This window comes from Hibiscus syriacus, unplaced genomic scaffold (genome assembly GCF_006381635.1).
Source record: "Hibiscus syriacus cultivar Baekdansim isolate YM2019G1 unplaced genomic scaffold, ASM638163v2 tig00002898_pilon, whole genome shotgun sequence".
In the NCBI taxonomy this organism is placed as follows: Eukaryota; Viridiplantae; Streptophyta; class Magnoliopsida; order Malvales; family Malvaceae; genus Hibiscus; species Hibiscus syriacus.
The window spans coordinates 25,001-49,584 of record NW_024061956.1 but is presented as its reverse complement, the minus strand read 5'-3'; the positions used below and the strand labels follow the sequence as shown (position 1 = coordinate 49,584).

At 37.7% G+C, this 24,584-nt stretch overlaps 1 protein-coding gene across 1 annotated transcript; it reads left to right on the top strand.

The window, feature by feature from the left end:
• The first annotated feature begins 1,499 nt into the window (after nucleotides 1-1,499).
• On the top strand, nucleotides 1,500-22,699 carry LOC120162895 (CLPTM1-like membrane protein cnrB). Its single transcript, XM_039172961.1, has 12 exons — nucleotides 1,500-1,805; nucleotides 1,892-2,038; nucleotides 2,143-2,257; nucleotides 2,337-2,431; nucleotides 2,858-2,961; nucleotides 3,099-3,136; nucleotides 11,647-11,882; nucleotides 12,863-12,956; nucleotides 13,060-13,250; nucleotides 13,991-14,210; nucleotides 21,466-21,633; nucleotides 22,281-22,699. Exons 1-12 carry the CDS (start codon nucleotides 1,599-1,601, stop codon nucleotides 22,430-22,432), a joined length of 1,767 nt encoding a protein of 588 aa, XP_039028892.1. The 5' UTR covers nucleotides 1,500-1,598; the 3' UTR covers nucleotides 22,433-22,699.
• Nucleotides 22,700-24,584: the final 1,885 nt, after the last annotated feature.

The window sequence follows — 24,584 nt, the reverse complement described above, 5'->3', positions numbered from 1 at the left end:
GGCAGGTCGATTTCCCTATGAATAAACTGTATTGGAATTTATTGTTTCCTAGAATTGTTTGGAAGATTTGGAAGCGGCGATGCAGCATGGTGCTTCAAACTGATTATATTGAACGTGAAGATTTAGTTGCTTCAAGTGTGAGATTCAAGAATGAAATTGTGTCTGCTAATGAAACTAGAATTGTTAATAAAAATGTGTTTTGGCCCGTCTGACTCAGATTGGGTGAAAGCGAACGTTGATGGAGCAGTGGGAGGTAGAGGAAATATGGCTCTCGAGGGGGGTGTTTCTCGTGACGCTCAAGGAGTATGGATACTTGGTTTCTCTCGCAGCTTAGGTATCTGCTCGGTTTTGTCTGCCAAACTCTGGACGATTCATGATATTTTGGTTTATGCATGGAACTTGGGAATTAGAAAATAGTGGCGGAGTCTGATAGCAAGGTCCGTCCATCAACAAGTTTAAAATCTGATACGTCACAGAGTCTCAAAATTTAAAGATCCACACTTTAAAAAAAATCTTGATTTTGCTTTTAAGGGCAACACTTTTTAAATAAGATGTCATGATTATAGGTTATTTTGTGACATTTTATTAGTTTCATATGTTTGGATTTTCATTTTATAAGAAACAATCGTAAACTTTGGTATTTTATAATTTCTTCTTATAATAAAATATTTTAAGGATTTCATTTTAAAATGTAACACAGACCTCCAAATCTATTGGAATGGGCCTGTTTGATAGTATGACGCTGGTTAACACGCTCAATAGACCGTTTGACGGAGCCAATAGCCATAAAATGGTCTTACTATACTTGAACTTATGGGTAGGGAATGGGACCTGATTCTCCATCACGTTAAAAGGGAAGCTAATATGGTGGTGGATAAGCTTGCGACAATGGCTAAGGGATGGCCGGTAGGGATGGTTCTTCATATCTAAATGAATTAGCTGTTTTACTGGATAGAGAGCGAACTCAATGAACTGAGGCTGTTTACTTCTGTATTATTGAAATCTTTTTGGGAATTGAATACTTTCAACCGTATCAAACTGCCTCTTAAGTCCCACAATTGGAACCAAACAACTATTTCTTTGGGTTTAATATCTAAAATGATCCTTGTACTTAACTGATATTTTTTTTTGCTTTATTATTTTCTTGATCAGTTTAATCCTCAATTTTCAATTCTATTATCACGCCAGCCTCTGAACATTTTTTATTTGAACAATGTCACATTAATCCAATGAATTTTCAATTTTCAGATTAAAATATCTTTTTACAATAAAATTTAATTGACTCATGTCATAATAATTTTTAACAAAAAACATTCGGGATTATGACAAAATTGAATGTTAAGAGTGAAATTGATAATAATAATAATAATAATAATAATAATAATAATAAAAAGGTCCAAAATGAGTATTCTAGTATAGTATAGGTGTCATTTTAAGTATTAAACCTTTTTTTGGTTTTCATACATCAAAGGAAAATATCTCTGTATCTGTCTTCTCCATCAAAGCCGAAAAGATCTCTCTTTTATTTTATTTTTTTCCCGTTTTTCATCTTGAAAGCAATCGAAACTCGAAACCCCCATCTGAGAGAGAGGAAAAAGATGTCGCCGCCAGCAGCAGAGGGCGGAGGTGGCGGAGGAGGAGAACAGCAACCGCGACAGCAGCAACAAGGTGGATTTGGACAGTCCATTACTGGAATCATTAGGATCGCCGTGTTCTGGTACTTCGCTTCCAAATTCTTCTCTCCCAAAAAGCCTGCCGACCCTTCTCACCTCATCTCCAATCTCTTTCAGAAGGGCGAACCCTTGGTATGAAAATTCATTCAACAAATTAGCCCAAACCCAGCTTAAATTCATCTTCCATTGTTGTATGATGTTTTTGGTGTTTTTTTTAGGATATGTGGTTATATCTTTCAGAGAACCAAAGGTTTAATGACTTTGGGAACGAAGCTTCTCTCGTTTGGCATGAAACTAATATTCCTTATGCCACTTGGGGTCCTGAAAGCACTCGTACTCTTTCTTTAAACTACCATCCTTCCGATGTAAGGTGTTTGAGAACATGTCTTTCTTTTTACTTGCTTAGAATCCGTTTATTTATCTGTTAAGAGTTAGAGCGCACGGTGAAGTTGATATTTTAATCTCTCAGGCCTTGAAAAACAATGGCAGTCTCTATGCCCATGTTTTCTTCGCACGCTCAGGTTACCCTCCAGATCCAAATGACCCTGAATACCAGCCTCAAGCTGCCTTTGGAAGGACTCACTGTGAGTCTAACCTCTATGTTATTACATTCTTCTTTGGAGATTAATGGCGAACAATTAACCCACATTTAATTGATTTCAGCTGTGGTGGCATATTTGCCTAAGTCAAGATCAGATAAAAGGAAAAGTCTGCTTGGGAACCCCAAGGATGCTGAAGGGTCTGAACCTGTGGCTATGGTTGGTTTTTCTCTACTTTAGCTTATTCTGTTAAAGAAGGTTGTTACTTCAAAGAAAAACAGTTTTGGGTTCTAGTAGGGTAGATCTAATCTTTCTTGGTGTTTATTTGTTTGAATTTCGTTAAATATTCCTCATGATAACAGTGGCAGATACAAGAATATTTTTTAGGGTAGGCACATGTATATTAATAACATAAATTTTTTGTATTGGGTAGACATAAATAAAATTTCAGGGTGGACACTCTCAGTGAAATGAACTACTAATACAAAGAAATTTGGATTTCAGAGTGGGCACGTGCCCACCCTGAACAAAGGATACATCCGCCCCTGCATGATAACATCACTTTTCCGATCTTTTATTCTTTTTCTGGTTCCACTGAATTTTGTTGCAATATAATGATCTAAGTGTGGAATCATGTTGATTCAGGTGGCTGGTGATGCTGAAGCTGATTCTAAAGATGATGGGCCCGTCGAATGGATTGCTTATTGGAAACCAAATATTACAATTAACTTGGTTGAAGATTTTACACGGTAAGTTTCTTCTTAATGTCATGTTTCTGTAATCTGGTGTAAAAATTAGGTTGCTGTTCATCTCTATTTGCAGCAAGATTTTGCCTGTTTTGTTCTTTGAGAAATAAACTAACAATTGGGCTTTTTTTCTTTCCCAGATATGGACATAACGCTGTACCACAAAATATAGCAACCTGTATCCTTGTGTTCTTTACCTTTTTGTCATCTTTCATCTCAATTATGGTTCACTTTCTTGCTTTACTCTTGTAATCTTATTAAAGCTTTTTTCTCCCTTCAAAGAAAATGTTTAGATTTTATATGGTATGATTTGGATTCAAGGACACTTCGATTTTAACTGACACCAGTTTTTGCAGCAGAAACTTGATCTCAACATAGTCCTAAGTCATGAAAGTACAGTTATATATTAATCTAAAATGGAAGAGTGGTGGTTTATAGTTTAGTGTTAAAACTGAATATCTGGGAAATATTATTTCATTCCTCAATCTTTCAATTACAACAAATAGGTCCTTTATATACAACAACTTCCTATAACTAACTCAATAACTGAAAGCTAATAAACTTAACAAACTAACAGATTATGCAACTATATTTAAAATTAGTTAATACTTTCTACACTCCCCCTCAAGTTGGTGGTTGTAAAGATGTCTTTAAACCCCAATTTGGAAACTAGATATTCATGTTGGTGTACACCCAAAGCTTTAGTCATTAAATTTGCTTGTTGCTCCCCTGTCGTGATATGTTCAGTCTGAATTAAGCCTTCTAGAATCTTCTCCCTGACAAAGTGACAATCTATCTTAATGTGTTTAGTTCTCTCATGGAAAATTGGGTTAGCTGCTATTTGCAAAGCTGCTTTGCTATCACACATTAGTTTAGCTGGTGCTATATTTTTCAAGCCCAACTTAGCCAATAGTCCCTTCAGCCATACTATTTCTGCAGCCGTCCCTGCCATGCTTCTATATTCTGCTTCTGCAGAAGAGCGCGCAACTGTGTTTTGCTTCTTAGACTTCCAGAAAATTAGAGACACTCCAAGCTTAATACAGAAAAGGTCAAAAATTAAAAGTAGTGAGAGAAGCTCCAGCTTCTCTCTAACCCAGGCGTTTTCAAATTTCCAGGGGCAGAGGGAGAGAGAAAATATGAGTGTCGTTTATACAGCCCTCACTACCGTCATCCATCGTTAGCCTTCCACCGTCCGTCGCTTGTTGTCCGCGGTCCTCCGACCACCGTCCACCGCTGCATTCTGACCTCCTTTTGACGTCGTTTTTCTCAAGGATCTTCGTTTACCCACAGCGTTTTCTTATTCCTGGTTCTTTTTGTTAGATTCCTCTTCAATCGGAGCAAATCTACTTGCCTTTCTCCGCCGTTCTTTTCCACCAGCAGTCTTCCGAGTTTCGTTTCAACCGTTCCACTGTGCTCGCCAGAAGCTCGTGACAAAAACCAAAGTACTCTACTGTGAATACCCACTGTCGTTCAACGAAAATCTTCCTGAGAAAAACTTATATTTCCAGATCGCCGTTGCTGGCTCTAGGTTTCACATACGGAGGCATATCTTCCCTAGCATTATACTTCTCTGGTTTTTCGTTCAAATCTGCATTCAAAAAAATAACGTCCAAGAATCGTGTGGCAGTAACAGAGGATCGAGCAGAAATCTCAGCTCGTCAGAATAAAAATCGTCGTCAGTCCGAGATAGAGGAAAATGAGCTCGTTAAGCCTTTGAAAAAATCAGATTTTAAGGCGAAACGGGTGGATTTTATACTATCGAAGGTGACTGAAGCAGAGCAACGAAATCAGAGACATGGGCAGCAGATAAGGACTGTGCAGAAATCAGAGGAGGAGAGGAAGAAGCTGAGTAGTACAGTGGCAGCGAATGAATATGAGAGGATGGTGTTGGTGACAAACAAGAATAGGGATGAATCGTTGGTTGAAGCAAGGAGCGTGGAAGAGGCCATTGCGTAGATTTCTGAGGCGGAAATCATACCACAGGATTCCCATGATCTTAATCACTGGTGGAAGAAAGATTATCCAAGAATCAACAATGGGTATAGAACTGGCTGCTTTACATTATACATTGTTAATTTACCAGAGAAGATCCATTGGAAGCGGTTTGGATCGTTATTTTGCCCATACGGTCAAGTTATTGACGCCTTCATTCCAACAAAAAGGAACTCAAAGGGGTTTCGGTTCGGTTTCATTCGCTTTGCAAAGATTGGAGAAGCCAGGAGAGCGATCTCAAAGATGAATGGCGCTCGCATTGATGGTAGTAAAATTGTAGTCTCTTTTGCCATATACAACCCAAGACATTCTTTTTGGAGAAAGTCTTTGCCTGTGGTTCACCAAAAGCATGAGAGGGAAGATGTTACAAGTATCAATCTCCATACAGTAATTGGTGTGGTCGACGAAGCTAAACTTCAAGTTTTGGATAACTGCCTAATGGGGGTGGTGCAAGAACTATACCAAAATAGGCGATCTTGCTAGCCAAATGCAAGACAAAGGTCTCAATGGTTTCTCGTTAATGAGAGCTACTGGGAATGTAGTTCTCATGATATTCGAGGACTCTGCTTTGTTGAGAAGGGTTAAGAATGAACAATCAGAGAATCTTGCAGAGTGGTTTTCCAGAGTTGAACCTTGGTCGGAGATTCTAGTGGTTCAATGCCATCGAGTATGGGTTGTTTGCGAAGGGATTCCGTTTCACGCGTGGAATTGGGGTACGTTTAAGAACATTGCGGCTAGGTGGGGTGAACTAATATCAATTGATGAAAGCTCTCAGTTTCCTTCATCTTTTGATCGTGCAAAACTTCAAATCCTCACAAAGTCTAAAGTGAGAATTGATGAGTCGTTGAGTTTGAAGGTCGGCTCTAATTTATATGAAATCATGGTGCATGAAGTTGAGCCTTCTTTTAAACCAACTTCTTGGACCCCTGAGGAAGTCGATGATTCTCCAGATCTGACTTGTTCTCTCGGGGATACATCGAAGAATTCTTTGTCAGGATCGTCAGTGTCATCCTCAGGTTTAAATTGCCCCGTCGAAGATGTTGCAATTGAAGGTACCCAATTAGAAGAGGTTCCACTCATAAAGAGTGTCAAAAGCGATGAGAATTCGAGTATTAAATTGGGGTTACACACAATGGAGGCTGTGGATTCTGATGGAGTTAGCCTCAGGGCCTCAGAAGATGTTCTTATTATGGGTCTCTTTACTTCTCATGGTTCATCTAGTGACGCAATTCAATTAATGGAAGACACCCCAGTGGTACCCCCTATCCCTGGGAAATTTAGAACTAATCGTGTGGTGAAGAAACGCAAGAAAAAGAAAAGAGTTTTGAATTAAGTGGCAAAGATACTTTGATTGAAGGGAAGGAAGTGTGGTTTTGGCTCATTGAAGACATCTTTTCGAGCTGATTTTTTTGTGATTTTGATTCATGTTGGTATTTTGTGGAGTTCCCTTCGGAGGTGGATGTTTTTGGTTTAATGGTTTCAGGTGTTGTTTTCTTGTATGTTATATCATTAACTGTTGGGATGTTTTCCTTTTGATGGAGGTTTTTTTAGGTATAGGGTGATTGCCTCTAGATTTTTGTGGTCGAGAAGGCTAGAGTTTTAGGTGATTATGTTTCTTGTAAGGGCATTTATCCTCGTTTGAGGGTATTTTGTGGTATCGTATGTAATGTGTGTTTTATTCAATGAAATATGAGGTACTCTTTTCTTCCTTCCAATGTTCGTTAACATACTTCTTAGTATGTGAACGAATACGAAGGGAGTTTTTAATGAGACCTCCAACTTCTATAAAAAAAAGCTTAATACAGAAACCAGTTATAGACCTTCTGGTCATAGGACAGGTAGCCCAGTCAGAATCATAATAGGAAAACAACCTGCACTCACTTGCTGCACTTAATAAAATCCCCTATCCTGGATTTTTCTTGACGTATTTCATCACTCTCAATGCAGCTTCAAGATACAACTGTTTTGGTTTATGCATGAACTGACTGAGGAAATGTACAACATAAACAATATTTGGTCTTGTATGAGTCAGGTATATTAATCTACCTATAAGTCTCTGAAAAAAGACTTGTCTTGCAACAGTTGTTCATTGCTACAGACTGCTTCATCGTACTCAGCTGTAGTAAACTTCTTGTTTTGCTCAAGAGGGGTCAAAGCTGGTTTAGCTCCCCCTACTCCAGTTTCTTCAATTAACTCTAGAGCATACTTTCTTTGATTCAACACAATTTCTTCTTTTAATCTTAGAACCTCTAATCCTAGAAAGTATTTCAACTTTCCAAGAACTTTCATTTTGAAATTCTTATTCAAAATGTGCTTCAGTTCTGCTATCAATTTCTCATTACTCCCAGTGATTAAAAGATCATAAACATATATCAATTAAACAACTATATCACTCCCTTGTTGCTTTGTGAACATTGAATAATCATACTTGCTCTGCATGTAACCAACTGTAAGTAATGCTTCTGATAGCTTCAAATTCCATTGTCTGGAGGCTTGTTTCAGTCCATAAAGTGATTTATGCAGCCTACAACTTTAGACTCCCCCTGGCTGCAAAAACCATCAGGAAGTGCCATATATACTTCCTCAACTAAGTCACCTTGTAAAAACGCGTTGTACACATCCATTTGATAAAGAGGCCAAGAGAAAATGGAGGCAATGGCAAGATCAGTTCGAACAGTGACTAGTTTAGCAACTGGAGAGAAGGTATCCACAAAGTTAACTCCTCCTCTTTGATTGAACCCTTTAGCAACAAGGCGAGCTTTAAAACGCTCAATATCCCTTGTACTTGATTCTGTATACCCACTTACAACCTATTGGAACTTTCCTGAAGGCAGAGTAACTATAGACCATGTGTTGTTTGACTCCAAAGCATCAATCCCTTCCTTCATGGCTTGGATCCACAGAGGGCTGGTGATGGCTTCATTATAGGTTTTTGGTTCACTTAAGTGAGAGGTAGAAGACAAGAAACTCTGAGTTTTAGAAGGTAAATGAGAATAAGAAATGAAATTAGAAATGGGATACTTGGAAGAGATGAAGATTGGTAGGATTGAACAGTCATGTAGCCAATTAGGGGGTTTTATAATCCTAATAGACCTTCTTTGAGGTAGACACTGATTTTGAGATAGAGGAAGAGAACTAGAACATGGAAGTGGTAAACCAGTTGAAACTTGAGGTGATGCAGAAGAAGAAGAAGAAGAAGAAGGAGAAGATAAACTAGGTGAAACAGAATTTACTGGATTAGATTGTGCAGAAATTTCGAGAGTAAGGAAATCAGAATCATCAATGAAAGGCAAGGCTCATTTAATGGAAATGAGAAAGGGAATAAAGTCTCATGAAAAACTACATCATGATTGACAAAGAACGATTTTGTTTGAAGATCAAAAAGTAGATAGCCCTTTTGAGTTGATGAATAACCCATAAAAACAGAAGGTAAGGCCTTTGGAGAAAATTTGTCCTTATAGTTAACTCTAGTTGCATAACAAAGGCAACCAAACACTCTCATATGAGAAAGATTAGGGGAATTTTTATAGAAAACTTCAAATGGACTTTTCCAGTTTAGAACAGCAGTAGGAAGCCTGTTAATGATAAAACAGGCTGTTAAGACACACTCACCCCAAAATTTGATAGGAACATGAGAATGGAATCTAAGAGCACAAGCTACCTCTAAAAGATGTTTATGTTTTCGTTCAGCAACCCCATTTTGTTGGGGTGTATGAACACAGGAGCTTTGGTGAATAATACCAAGAGAAGAGAAGAGTTCAACACAGTTGTCACTAAAAAAACTCACCACCATTATCACTACGAACATACTTAACTAAAGCAAAATGATGATTTCGAACAAGAGTAAAAAATTGTTTAAGAAAGAGAATTGCATCACTCTTAAGTCTCAACAAGTAAACCCAAGACAACCTAGTATGATCATCTACAATAGTAAAAAAGGATCTATGACCACTGTGTGTTGAAATTCTATATGGACCCCACAAGTCGACATGAATTAAGTGAAAGGGTTTAAGTGACCTAGATGAACTAATTGGAAAGGGTAACCTAGATTGTTTTGCAAGTGGACATACTGAACACTGTTTAACAGAATTTTCATTTAATGGAATAGAACACAAAAATGGAGTTTTATGCATTTTAACAGAAGTAGCATGCCCTAAATGTGCATGCCAAAGCATTGTATTATTATCAGAGGAAACAAACATACAACCAGAACCAATTTTCCATTTATATGAAGGCAAATCAGAAGTAACATTTGTAGAAGACAAACCAGAAACAAGGTCTTTAGAATTAAACAAGTAGAGACCACGAGCTTCCCTACCAATCCCCCTCATCTTCCCAGTTAAGAGATCCTGCAAAATGCAAAAATGAGGGTAAAAAGTAATACTGCAGTTGAGGTCTTTAGTGAGTTTTGACACTGACAATAGGTTATGAAGGACATTTGGAATAACATCAACAAAGTTAAAATGGAAACTACCAGTATGGGTGATTGGGACAGTGTTACCAGTAGGCAGATGGACAAAACTAGGCTCACATGAAGTTAGAGATTGCAAACAATGGATTTCAGACACCATATGATCAGTAGCCCCTGTATCAAGTATCAAACGAAATGAATTAGAAGAAACAGGTGAGCACTTAGAAGCAATACCTGCTAGGTTGACTGCTGCATCAACCGAGGGAGCTTTGTTCAAGAGCTCAACAATTTGGTGATATTGAGCTGTTGTAAAAGCTGGAGCATTAGGAACTGTATTGGAATCACCGGAGCGTGACTCATGATCAGAATCAACCAGTGAAGGATTGGTGGCAAGACCTGCCTGAGAATTTCTCTTCTTGGTGAATTTGAAGTCTGGAGGAAAGCCGATTAAACGATAACAGTTGTCTCGCTTATGGCCTTTGATTTTGCAGTAGTCACAAATACCAGTAAATCGCCTTCGATCAGGATTTCTAGAGGCATTAAAGTACATAGCAGTAACACCCGAAACACCAGACAACTGAGCTTGTTGTGCCTCTTCTTGCACAATCATCGAATAAGCTTGATTCACGCTCGGTAGAGGTTGCATAAGGAGAACTTGACTACGAATGGCCGAGTATGTATCATTAAGGCCCATAAGAAATTGCAATAGCTTCTGTTGTGCAATGTGCTTAGAATTTTGGTGAGATGCCTCGCAATTACAGGCTAAAAGGGGAACTAGGGCATGATATTCATCCCACAGCAATTTCAGTCGCGTAAAGTAGGTTGAAACTGTTGAATCACCCTGATGTAGAGTAGCAATTTCACGATGCAAGAAATAGATTCAAGATCCATCTACCTTATCGAATCGCTACTTCAAGTCATTCCAAACATGAGCAGCGCGTGAAGCAAACACAATTCCAGCTGAGAGGTCACTGCTCACTGTGTTGAGGATCTAGGACATAACAAACGCATTACAGCGTTCCCATTGAGAGTGCAAGATCTCATCGTAATCTTCTTTGCAGCAAGTGCCATCAACGAGACCTAACTTGTTCTTAGCCAGCAGCGCGATCCTCATAGATCGGCTCCAAATATTATAATTGTCAATGCCAACCAGGCGATGTGAAACCAGAACGTCGCCCGACGTATCAGAAGGATGCAGAAATAAAGGATGGTTGAAGTCAAGCACGGCGGTGGTAGCGGCAGTGTCAGGAGTATCCATTTCGTCGAAGAGAATCACCGAACGCAAGACCTAATTGAGAAGAAAGAAATGTGGGTTGAGGGAAGACACGGGCAGAGTAATAGCGGCCCAAGAATGACATGGGCTAAACTGATACCATGTTAAAACTGAATATCTGGGAAATATTATTTCATTCCTCAATCTTCCAATTACAACAAATAGGTCCTTTATATACAAACAACTTCCTATAACTAACTCAATAACTGAAAGCTATCAAACTTAACAAACTAACAGATTATGCAACTGTATTTAAAATTAGTTAATACTTTATACATTTAGCTCAGCCACTTTCCTTATACGTTAGCTAAAAGGTAATTTATTGAAGAACAACTTTGCCATTTTCTTCATGAATTAGATAGGAATTACTGAGGACTAACCTAGCCATTCTCATCACCCATCCATATAAATAAGAAATGCATTGGAGTTAATGTAGAAAGGAAAAATCAAAGGATTAAGAAGCATCAAACTTTGAAGCTATTTTCATTTAAAATATTTCATTCACAATTTTGATCAGAATATAAAATCTTATCGTTTCTCAGCTATATAACATCTCCATGCCTGAATATTAATTGAATTCTCCCAACTTAACCAAATCTTTTTGCTAATTCCCCTTTTAGTTGGGTTAGCTATATTATTTTCTTTTCTCCATTCAGATCGAGGTTCTATGTTAAAAAAAATGTAAATTTGTTTAAAAGAATTTGGTTTGCCAAAATGCTGAATTCTGACCTTATTAATCGGATTAAAATTTTACCATAATTTAGTGGAAACCACTGTTGATATAACCATATCTTGCTTACTGATAAAAATCTCTGTATCTTTCAAACAGAAGCAGATGCTCTTAGCTTTCATTTTTTTCCCCTGAATTAGAAATCACCTTTCTGGATGTAGTATGTTTGTTGAATTGAGCCCATATTTGATGACCCTACAGTTACCTATGGGTAACTACTATTTTAATGTGTTAGAGCTTCAGGTATACCAGCTTTGAGTTTCTTTGACTTCAGATTTGCAGACTTAAATATTGATCCTAGTAATGGAAATTACTATCCTACCATCTTCTACAACGAGTTTTGGTTACTTAGAGATAAGTTGATAGCAATTAATGAGACAGTGACAGAATTACTTCTTAATTTGGAGGTTGGACCAATAAGCACGATGAAGTGGCAACTATTCTTGCAGATTGACCAATCATTCCAAATTCAACGTAGCTATGGAAGCATGCTTGAAGGTGAGGCTGATGAATTGAAGGTATTTTCTAGCTTCCATTGCCTTCGAACTTTAGTCATTTTGCAAATCATTATAGAGTATGACTAGGTAAAAGATTCAAGATTTGGTCATAAAATATATATGCTGGGGTGAGTTCACAATCGGAAGGGCGGACACCTAGTTATTAGGCTAGCTTTCTGTGTTGAGCACCTGGACTATGATAAATATCTTTTGTTCAGAGTTCTATCCTATGACTTATAGGCAATATGGATTGTAAGTGCTAGGATTCTATTTATAGGATTCTTTTTAAAGAGCCTATGGATATTTTACATAATTAGTTTTTAATGTTCTCTTGTGTACTTTCTATGTACTTTGTTTGCATTCCAGTAACTTTATAGGGTTGATAACTTGTGCTAGATGGAGATTTAATTTTTACTCTGGGTCAGGTCATGAACAGTTTTAGATTGGAGTCCCATTCTATAACTAAACTAGTCCACTAGCAAAGGTAGGCGACTTACTGAAGTCTCTAATGTGAGCAGGCCCCTTTATTCTAGTGAGAGGCTCTCAGTTGCTTATGCAGGATTAGAAAATGGCATAACTGCTCTTGTCGCTTCTTTCATAGAAATCCCTCAAGTTCAAAGAGGTATGATTGTAAAACAAGTGGAGATTTGGAGTAGCAAATTAAATTGATATCCTTGAAGCAAGAATGATTTCTTCTTCTATTAGCCGCAAATTCTTCTTAACAGAACCATGATGAGGGTATTATCAAGCACTTTTCCGGCATATATATTTAATTGGATTTTGTTTTTCATTAGGTTCAGGCTGCTTGTAACTCTCCTGAACTGAAAACATTTTATACTTTTCCTCTGGTGAGGGAAAAAAGTTATGAATAGTGAACCACCTATGTTGAAAGAGCTAATTATTTATTTTTAGTTTGGTTGGATGCTGCTACCATGAAGTTAAGGATCCTTTTACTCACTTTTATCTTTCAATGCTGACTATTTACATAATAAATTTTGTAGAGGGTCTTCCTGGAAGGAAATCCATACTTGCTAGTGATCACAATGGTCGTTTCTCTGCTTCACTCCGTGTTTGACTTCTTGGCTTTCAAGAATGGTAAATGTTCTATTATCTTGAAAATGTTTTGTTCCTCAAATGGTTGGGTTGTTCCCCCCCCTGGAAACTTAGGTTTAGTATCCTGTCTTTTTTTTGTCTCCAGATATCCAGTTTTGGAACAAAAATAAGTCTATGGAAGGACTGTCTGCAAAGTCTGTTGTGGTTAACTTTTTGTGTCAGCTCATTGTTTTCCTCTATCTACTTGATAATGAGACCTCATGGATGATATTGGCAAGTTCTGGAGTTGGTTGCTGCATTGAGTTTTGGAAAATAGGTAAAGCAATGCACATAGAGGTATGAGTTCATACAAGCACTTGTTTTGCCGGATATCTCATTTAAATATTGGGAATTCTTGTAAGAAAGAAAATGAAATAAAGATCAGCTTTTAGATGATACAGAATAAGATTCCTGTCTGTATGCTGAAGTTTTCTGATTCCATAAAGGTATAGGCAACTTTGTCTTGTATATGAGCATCCTTCCTTCTTGGTTAGCTTTTTTTCTTTCCTAATAAGTTTTTTATATTCGAAGGAAGTTGTTTTGAGGATTGCTAATGAGCTTTAAGTATAAATTTTATATTCTGTGAAACTGAATTTAGAAAACCATCATTTTTCGATGTGTTTTTAAGTATTTTAGGGGCATGGTGTCACATGAATGCCATTTTCCATGCATGATTCTTGTTTAGATGCTTAATTCTTCTCTCTTTCGTTGTTTCTGGAAAGATACAAAAGAACCATAATTTGTCTTACTTTTCTTCTCGGCTTGCCATTCTGATTATTTTTTTGAATTACATCTGAAAGCCTCTATTCTGGTCATGTTTTGATAGTTGGTCTGTATACCTCCATTAATTTTCCATGGATCCCATATTCACGAGGCCCAATCTGGTTATATCATCTGCCATTAATTTTGTCACCTTTCGTTTGAAATTTATTTTTTAGTATTTGATGGTGTAACACTAGGCCCAATCTGGTTATATCATCTGCCATTAATTTATTGCAGGAGTATCAAATTTTGCAATAATTGATTTTCATCTTCAGGTTGATCGATCCAGAAAGATACCTATGTTGAGGTTCCGAGACCGTGATTCATATGCAAGCAATAAGACTAAGGAATATGATGATATAGCAATGAAGTATTTGTCCTACGTGCTCTTCCTCCTTGTTGCATGCTTTTCTATTTACTCCCTTATGTATGAGCGCCATAAGAGCTGGTATTCTTGGATTCTCTCTTCACTCACAAGCTGTGTCTACATGTTTGGTAAGACATTTTGTCCTTTACTCTTTCTTTATTTGATACCATTGTTGTTGTCCAACTGACGACTACAACTTATTGATATAGTGAAAGTTCCTTTTTTTTTTCTTTTTCCCCCTGAAGTTTGATATAGCGAAACTTTAATTTCATTGAAGTCGGAGAAGAAATAACAATAACCTCTAAAATGTTTTTCCCTTGTGGTCTTCTCTTGTTGTCATCTACCCCTTTTTGTAACCTTTATGCATTAGGTAACCTGTTGAGTCTTGGTCCCTGTCATTTTCCCGTAAGTTTGTCTAACTTGTATAAGATCTCTGCATGATTACACACAAACAATATAAATATTTTTACTACTTCTGGCACGCCTAGGTTGCTTTGTTTGGCAAAACAACTATGATAAATCAATGTCTTGTCCGGCTTAGGAAAAAGCTCCTTATAGGCCAAGAACCATGTGGTAGAGGCCCAAGTTTCTTATACAAAAAACAAAAAATCCTGATAGGCAACCATGTACTGCCCTTAGGTAGAAGACAAAAAATTATATCTCATAACTTGGTGCGCAAGGACACTTGAAGATAGCATAACTAATTGAATTGGTACTTTTACATCGTGAACATGGGTTGCCTGTTTCATGATGTTTAATCATTTTTTTTTATAGAAGATGAGGCCTCGTAAAAACCCCCTTTTTTTTACCCTCCATGTTATGAAAGTAACATGAAGGGCATTGAAAGGAGGAAAAGAGCGCCTATAATTATATTAAACAGAAGAATAGTACATAGCCAACCCTTACAACAAACAAAACTTCCCAAAAAGCATAAGACTTAAAAACCACTATCAGCTGGACATCGTAGTCACTAATAACATAAGACTGAGAACCAAAATCTGCAGGAACAAAGTGAAACATACACACCAACTCCCCAAATACTAAGACAGCAAATCAACCTATACCATCTTTAGCTAATCTGTCCGCTTCCCAATTAGCAGCCCTCAAGATAAGCCTTAACGTAATGTCCAACCCTTCCATAGTGGAGACTATCTCCTTCACCAATGATTGGAATAAAGGGGTGCTTAATTCCGGATTTTTGATCCACTTCAGCGCGTTGGAAGAATCTGATTCTAAAATAATCCTCTGATTACGAACCCCACCTAAATCAATAAGCAAGCCCAACCCCCTCTTAATCGCCAGAAGTTCTGCCATAATCGGGGGACCTCCCCCAACATTTTCAGCAAACCAATGAATCAACTTACCACTGCTGTCCCTAATCAGGCCTCCTATACCTCCTTTGTCCAACCCCTTCACCATTGCTCCATCAACATTAATCTTTATGAACCCAACTGGAGGAGGAACCCAGCACGAAGGCTTGGATCTTACTTTGTGACTGACCATTGAATCAGCAAGTGTTAGATCACCCACCAGGGAATCGAAAGGAATCTGCGAATCAAAACTAGCAGCAAACCAAGAAACTATTCTAAACCGAGCAATAAAGAACAACAACACCACATCCAACTTCCCTTTCTTAAAAATAACTTCATTCCTAATTTTTCAAACCGTCCACAAGACTGCCCTTGGAATGTATTTCCAAATAATAGAGTTCGGAAGAAGCTCGTCCCACTGTGTGATGCAATCTAAAGGTTTATTAGGAATCACCCAATCAACATCCCACAATTTCAAAAATCTGACCCACAGTCCCCAAGCAACCTCAGCAACCTCACAATGCAGAAAAAGATGGGAAACAGATTCACCAAATCTGCCACACAACGGACATAAGGAATCTTCAATTCCAGCCACTCCACGCTTTAACAATTCCTCCTTAACCGCCACTCTCAGATGAACTACTTGCCATAAAAAGGTTTCAACACGGAGAGGTGCTATCCCTACCCAAACATTTCTGTCCCAAAATTTCTGATTCCCCTCAATACCATCCTAGTCAAAGAAACTCTTGATACATGAATTAGTAGAGAAGCAGCCCTCTCCATTCCCAAACCAAATCCAACAATCTTCCTCATCATGCGACAAAGAGGTGTTATTCAGCAAAGAAATCAGATGCAACCATTGGTCAACCTCCCAATCCACCAGATTTCTTCTGAATTGAATATCCCACACCCAGCCTGCAGCATGACTCTCCCTAAATTCCACTACTTTCCCCTCTTTATTCGTCGAAAGAGTGTACAATCTAGGGAACAAATCTTTGAGGGGGACTTCTCCCAACCAAGCATCATTCCAAAATACCACAGAATGGCCATTTCCAGTTTTCCACCTCAAGTTACTCCTAATGCAGACACCAAATCCATCATTGGAAAAGAAGTTATTGATCACTCCTCTCCAAATCCAAGAGGCACGAGCAGTCAAAGAACTCTCAACCTTTTTGGAGTTCGGGTCCAAATTATTAACACAACAGACTACTCTCTTCCACCAAGAATCCTTTTCAGAGGCAAACTTCTAAACCCATTTATCCAACAATGCTCTATTCAGAATAGCTAAGTTCGGGATCCCTAGGCCCCCCAACCTTCTCGGCTTGCTGACCAAACCCCAATTCACCCAATGTATGTTTCTTTTATCATTCGACCCCCCATAAAAATGCTGCCATTATAGAATTTAATTTCTGCAGCACCGAAACTGGAATTCGAAATAAAGAAAGGAAATAAGTTGGAAGAGAGCACAAAACAGATTTGATCAACACCACCCTCCCTACTAATGCTAGAGAATTCACCTTCCAGCCCGACAACCTATTATGAAAATTCTGCACTATTGGCTCCCACATTGCAACAGAATTTCTCCTAGACCCCAGAGGCAGGCCTAAATAATCTGCTGGAAACTTACCCACTGAACAACCAATTTCCTTAGACCAGTCAACAAGCACATCCTCCTCAATATTGATTCCGTAAATTTTGCTCTTGACTAGATTAATCTTCAACCCCACCAATAGCTCGTAAATCAAAAGCACCCTTCTAACATTCTTCAAATCCCGAATTGAAGCCTTTGAAAAGATAATAAGATCATCCGCAAATTGTAGGTGCGAGAGCTTGAATAAACGATCTTGAGCTCCCAACTCATAACCCGAAAACAGTCCCAAATCCACTGCTTTAGTTAACATCAAATGAAGCAATTCACCACCCAAATTAAACAACAAGGGTGATAACGAACATCCCTGTCTAAGACCTCTTTTTGTATGAATTTTCTCAATAGGAGTCCCATTCAGTAAAACAGAAACTGAAGCAGTTGACATACACTGAAACATCCAAGAACGCCATTTTTCGCCGAACCCCATTTTACCCAAAATTTTCAACAAAATCAGCCAATCAACTGAATCATATGCTCTCTTGAAATCCACCTTAAAAACCACCCCCTTCAACCCTTTCTTCCTCCAGAAGTCGATTCCTTCATTCGCTATGAAGGAACAGTCCAGAATGCTCCTCCCTCGGATAAAAGCAAATTGGGACGGACTAATAATGTTATTAATGCATAAACTGAACCTCCTAGCCAAGACCTTTGACAAAATTTTGTATAGCCCTCCCACAAGGCTAATTGGCCTAAAATCCCCCATCCCCTCCGGGTTAATCTTCTTAGGAATAAGAGAAATAAAGGAATGGTTCACCTCCAGATCCCACTCCTTCCCCTCGAAAAAGTCCTTAAAAAACAGCATAATATCCTCTTTCAAACTAGACCAGAATTTCTTGAAAAAAGCCTAAATTCAAGCCATCCGGGCCAGGAGCTTTGTTGTTATCCGACTCAGCAATTGCTCTCCAAACTTCTTCTTCCGAAAATGGCTTTTCAAGTGCTAACCTCTGCTCTTCCGATAATTTTAAAAATTCCAGATTTATATCCTCAGCCTCCAAAGAATTTTCCTGAGAAAACAGACCATTGAAAAACTCCACTACAGAATTTCTAATTGAGGTAGGATCTTCTATGACTTCATTCCCCACCAAAAGGGACTTAATGCCATTGTTTCTCCCTCTAACTGAAGCAGTTTGGTGAAAGAATCTGGTGTTCTTATCACCCTCCAATCTCCATTTCAGTCTCGATTTTTGCAACCAAATCGATTCTTCTTTCTTTTGGAGGTCCCATAAATCCCTCTTTGCTTCAATTATTGACCTCATTGTCACCGAGGAAAGGCCTTGTTGCATATCCAACTCCATTTCGTGAATTCTTTTCTCCAACTTTTTAATTTTTCCAGGCAATTCTAAGTAACCCCTCCCAGACCATCTCATTACCACGCCCTTCACCCTCTTAAACACCATAGACATGGACTTCCCCTTTTCCTCTTTGCAAATAATATCCAGCTCCTTACCCATCATCTCAGTAAAACCCTCCTCCTCCATAACATAGTTAAACAACCTAAATGGCTTCAGGCCCCAATTGCAATCCTTGTTCTCCAGCAGAATAATATTATGATCAGAAACTGACCTTGCCTATAATGACTGACTTAGCTTCGGGAACAAGCTAACTAATCTCTGATCCACCAAAAAACGATCCAACCTCTCAAAAGTAGGGAGTTCCCTATTATTACACCATGTAAACCGGCCTCCAGACAAAGGCAAATCTAGCAGATTAGCCTTACTCACAAAGTCCCTAAAAATATTCATAGTCACCGAATTCACAGCTCCTCCGTCTTTCTCCTCCTGTGACAAAACTACATTGAAATCTCCTCCTACGCATAATGGACATTCCACGTTATCCAAGAAAGATAATAGTTCCCTGAAAAATGCCTCTTTCTCCGCATCCAGACTAGGGCCATACACATTAATGAAACAGCAACTTCCTGGGAGTCCCACCATGGTACCTTTTAAAGCTACAAATCTGCTATAAATGACTACATCTTCCATCACAAATTCCTTCTGATTCCACAAGGTTATTAATCCACCAACAGAACCTATGGAAGGGGCTACAGCCGATCCAGTAAGTAGTTTCCCCCCATTTTCCTCACTAACACATGGCTGACAACCTCCAATTTGGACTCTTGCAAAAATAGAATTGTAGGTTTTTTATCTTCCACAAACCTCCTAATAGCTCGAGCTTTCACTCTCCTACCCAAACCTCTAACATTCCAAGACATCATCGACCACTCAACCATCAATAGTATATCATAACCTTGCAACTCCGCTACAACTACTGATGCTCCTTCGAATTACTTTCATTCACCAACGGAACCATTTTAGCCATAAAAGCTTCCTCTCCTCTAAATTTCACCCCCAACAATTTGGACACATTCCAACACTCCAATGCCTCTGCCACCCCCTCATTCTCCTTCTCTACAAAGGAAGCTAACTCCTTGCCATTGCAACTCTTAACTTCCCACCTCCTAGAATAAACATTCTTATAAAAACCTCTTTCCATGTTACTTACTGACGCACTTCTCCAGAATGACGACGCCTCGCCGGTGATATAATCCGATTCTGCACGTTTAACGCAGATTGATCACCAATTGCCATTTCTGCAGATTGGATACGAACAGTATTCGACCTTAATATCCCTTGAACAGGCCCACTTGTTTGACTTATGACCAAGCTGGTATTAGGCCCATTATCTTGTACACCCTTATCCTGGCCCAAGGTGACTCCTTCCACAGATCTTTCATTTTCTCTTTCTTCATTAAAATCCTCTGACAATCTCTGTTGACTGGTACCATCACCTACTGCTGCTACCTCCGCAGAACAAAAGTCATCAGCCAACAAATGTTTTGTCCCTTCAATTAATTTCAAATTTCCATCGATAACCGTATCAACCCCTTGTTTATCTCCCCGTACCCATGCTTCAACCCTGTCCTGAGAGTCTGACACAGACTGATCACCCCACTGCTCATCCTGTCCCCGCTGGACATCCCGCTGGCTCCAGACCGGCGAAATCCCCTCCCGAGAAGCCACTGTTCCGTCATCTTCAGCCATATCCTCTAACTCCGGAAAAAACTCATCACTACCTTCCACCTTAATCTTAATCATGAATGACCTCCCATACGTATTTATAATGACATGGGGAGGAATATCAAAGGGACTTTCAACCCTCAATAGCATATAAGCTGCTCTACAATCCACTCTGTTAACAGTTTGTTCCTGTATCTTAACTAGCTTACCCAATTTCGACGCCAAGCTTGTGAAAAAAGGAACTGACCAACAATTAAGAGGAACTCCAATCATAGAAACTGCACAATAAGGTAATGGCACACCCTCTTCTTCCATAACGTGCTCCAACCTCTCGAACCAGAAGGACAAGGTCTCCCATTTGTTTTCCATCATTGCAACTTTCTCCTCAGCAGTCTGGAAAACTACCAGACAGGCTTTTTTTGCATAACCCCATTGAATCACTTTTACATTGATTCCTTCAGTCCTTAGCGCCCTCTGCACAAACTCAACTTCGAATAATGGCTTACAAATACCAGTTAACGACGATCTCAGCCATGATCTATCCTCCATTGGAATAAAGACTTCCAACTTCTTCTTCACCTCCTTCTTAGCTCCAAAACTCCCCGCTTTCTGGCCCTCAACTTCTTTTGCTCCCACAACCATCTCCTTATATGTCCTTCCATTGTGAAACTTATTCATCATCTCCTTCTTTCCAGTACCTGCAGCTTGAGATGATGGTAGTTTCCTGAGCAACCCATCTACACCAGCATCTGTAGGCCTCGCCCCACTAGTACGTTTGAGACTCCTCGAAATACTTTTCTTCTGATATTTGGCAATCGACACCAATATTCTCCTCCCATCGACTGAGGCGTTGTTCATCTTTTCAATTGCTAGATGCATATCATCTTTGCTAGCAAAATGCACAAAGGCAAAAGTACTATCCTTGTAATAAGGTCTCCTATTAACAAATGGAATGAACACCTTAATCACCTTACCATAATGACTAAAACGATCCCATAATACACTTCTGTGCACTCGCCTACTAAGATTATCCACGAATACAACCCACGATATTTCTCCAGGCGAAGACCTACTACTGACCGGACGAACAAGACCCTTCGAACTCTCCCTCAGTCTCTCTCTACCTTTCTCGCTCATAGTACTAATTACTGTAGATTTTTTTGGGCAAGTTACATTTGACATAGCAGTTGAATTGGTTGGGGCCACCTAAATAGAATTTGATTCTGTCTATTTGTACATGAATTGGTTTGGTCAATGAGCCGCAACCTCTGATTATTAGGTGAATGATCACTTTCCTTTTCATCTATAACTTCTATTGAAATTTCTATGTTTACTTCTTTATATGCTGCGAAGTTTTCAATTGTGCATATTTAAACTGCGATAATGTTTACTTCTTTGTTTATGGCAGGTTTTATTATGATGTGCCCTCAGCTTTTCATTAACTATAAGCTTAAATCTGTGGCACATTTACCCTGGAGGCAGATGACTTACAAGTTCCTCAACACCATCATTGATGATCTCTTTGCATTTGTCATAAAAATGCCAACACTTCATCGACTTTCTGTCTTCCGTGATGGTAAGATATTCTTACTTTTTTTTTTAAAAAAGAAAAAGAAAAAACCTTATGCATTGCTTGGTTTGGAGGATGCAAAAGAGAAGAGGAAAAGGTTTGAACCAATGTTTAAGCTACGAATAGGAAGGTGGTTATGAAATGTAACCATTACAATAAAGAAGTTTCCATCCTTTTCCCATTCCTCCATACCAAACAAGTATCATTTGTTTTGGATTTATAATCTTAACAGATACAAAGGGCAGAATGACTCATTATCTAATAATTTGTTTGATTTAGTAAGGGCAAATTAATGAAAGACCCTCAGTAAACCAGAATTTGAACACACGCATGCACGAAAGAAGTAAAAATAGAAACTTGCAACTCATAAACTTGGGATGTATACTTGAGATAAGTACTGGTATAACCTTTGTCTAATCATCCATTATATTTTTATAGCTATCACAGTGTTATTTGACCTTTAACACTTTAAAGCCTTGGATTTGAATGTATATAGTCGTGTAATAGAGAGATTGGGTACTTGTGATCACAAATACTGATCCTTAATAAATATATACATAATCCGAGTTCAAAGATCATTCTGTATTACACGTGTTCTGCCAGTATAGTGTATTCCATGGGGTGTAATTCTCATTCTCGTGCTTGTTTTGCAGATCTTATATTTTTAATCTATCTGTACCAGAGGTGGGTATATCCTGTTGATAAGAAACGGGTAAATGAATTCGGCTTTGGCGGCGAGGATGATCAGGTGCCTGGCAGTACAGATATTACTACTGCCAATGAAGATGAAAAGAAAACCAACTGAGCTTGGTTTGGGTGCTTCTTTTTCCCATTAGTTTAGCTTTAGCAACTCTGTAACGTAAAAACTTTATGACAGATACTTTTTGAAGTGGTTGCTTTAGAGATTTGGGTTGCAAAATCTTTCACCAAGGCTTGGTTCCTCTTCAGGATTGCAATAGAAATAACCTTGGCCTTAGATTTTTAGTACCATGTGAAGCTGTCTTCTAACATGGTTGTATCAAGACATCTTTTCCTTTTCTTTATGTTTATATATTTGATCAAATATTAAATTTGCTTGGTATTTTTTTTCAAATAGATGTTCAATTATTAAAATACTATAAATCAAGTCACCAGCCGGTAACAATTAATGAGATTATTGATGTCAGTTAAAAAATATATATAATTATATGTTTAATCTTCATTACTTATACATCTAGGATTAAATTAATAAAATGTGTAAGTAATGAGTATTAAATGTGTAAATATACCATTTTTAACTGTCATGACGGTAATTTCGTCAACTATTAAGAACTGATGGCTTGATTGATAGCATTTTAATAGTTGAGTGATTTAATTGATTTTTTTAGTTTGATGGTTAAACCATAATAGACTTTATAATTTAGTGACTATTTATGTAGTTTACCCATGAATAAATTACAATGATGATCTAAATAAGTTTTCGTTATAGAGTACTTTAAAAAAAAACATTAGATGTACATTCTATTTTTAAAAGAAACATCAAATGTACATTCAAAAATTAAAGAGGAGTTCAATTGTTATCGAAGGTGATGAGCAATGATAGTATTTGACGTGGTAAGAGGTTGTTGATAACAAGGGATATAGATTGAATTATGAGATCAAAATGATGTTTTATATAAAGTTTAGGGATTATATTAAAAATAATTATTTTATCTAAAATTTGGAGACTAATTTTAAAAATGATACTACCTAAAAGTAACGAGAGTTAATGATTAATAATTAAAATGTAAAAAATTGATAATGTAATAGATTTTTTTAATTAATAGATTAAAATTAGATAAAATTAAAATAAAGAGGATTTAACTCCTAATTTATTTAACTTCTATTGCAAAGTTTTAATACATTGAAAAAATAAAATTGATAATTCACCTAAATTTGGTGGGAATTTGTTTTTGTTTTTGTTTTTAAGCGGGCATTGGTCCATTTGGAGACACGGTTCGCATTAAATTGTAAAGTAAGGTACACAAATGATCAAGGATCCCTTGATTATAGATTTTATCGTTTCATTCGACTATTAAAAATTATAAAATGATCCATCGATTATATGACATTGTTTTGTTGAGTCTCTCGACTAGTAAAATGGTCACTTGGTTTTTCATATGTTCCAAATTCATATTTTTTTCGTTAAAAAGTTGACGACTGTGTGAGTTGGATGTTAACTTACTGACTGAGATATGATAAAATCATATTTCAATGATGTCTCCTGCCTACTCGCACTGTCGTTGCTTGCAAGCACTGACTTGACGACATAATGTTTCAAGAACTGGTTCGACGACATAATATAAATGGAAAATCGATCCATAAAATACATTTCAAATTGTTTTGAGATCAGATTTTATCATATCCAGTCAACAGGTTAATGTCCAGCTTAGACGACCGCTAACTTTTCAACAGAAAAAACGATGAGTTTGTAACATATGAATAGTCGTATGACAATCTATAACTTTTAACACTCGGAGGACTCGACAAAATAAAGTCCTATAGTCGAAAGATCGTTCTATAATTTTTAATAGTTAGATGACCCAATAAAGAAACACCTTATAGTCGGGATACCATTTATATGCTTTGCCCCAAATTGTATTGAAAATTTTAAATTTAAATTCCAACGAATAAATTACAAATTCAGTAATTACAAATCAACAATTCCCATGATCAAATTACTATTAATCCATTTTTTTATTAAAAAAAGCTGTTAAAGATGTATAAAACCCAAAATGTCACTCTACAATTTTATAAAAGGACAAATCAACTAAGTATAAGAGGGTGCCCCAAGTTGAAGAGAGTAATAGAGAAAACGGAAGAGGAGGAGAAGGAGGAATGAATGAAAATGGAAGAAATTTTAATTATTTTATTTTTTTTACATGTATTTTAATGTTTAAAAAATATTTATTGAATCCATATCATAATGACGTTAGAAA

Coding starts and splice junctions, on each gene's coding strand:
- LOC120162895 (XM_039172961.1), top strand. CDS start 1,599: ATGTCGCCGCCAGCAGCAGAGGGCGGAGGTGGCGGAGGAGGAGAACAG. Junction 2,039..2,142: donor TAAACTACCATCCTTCCGAT/GTAAGGTGTTTG, acceptor TTAATCTCTCAG/GCCTTGAAAAACAATGGCAG. Junction 3,137..11,646: donor ACCACAAAATATAGCAACCT/GTATCCTTGTGT, acceptor TCAGATTTGCAG/ACTTAAATATTGATCCTAGT.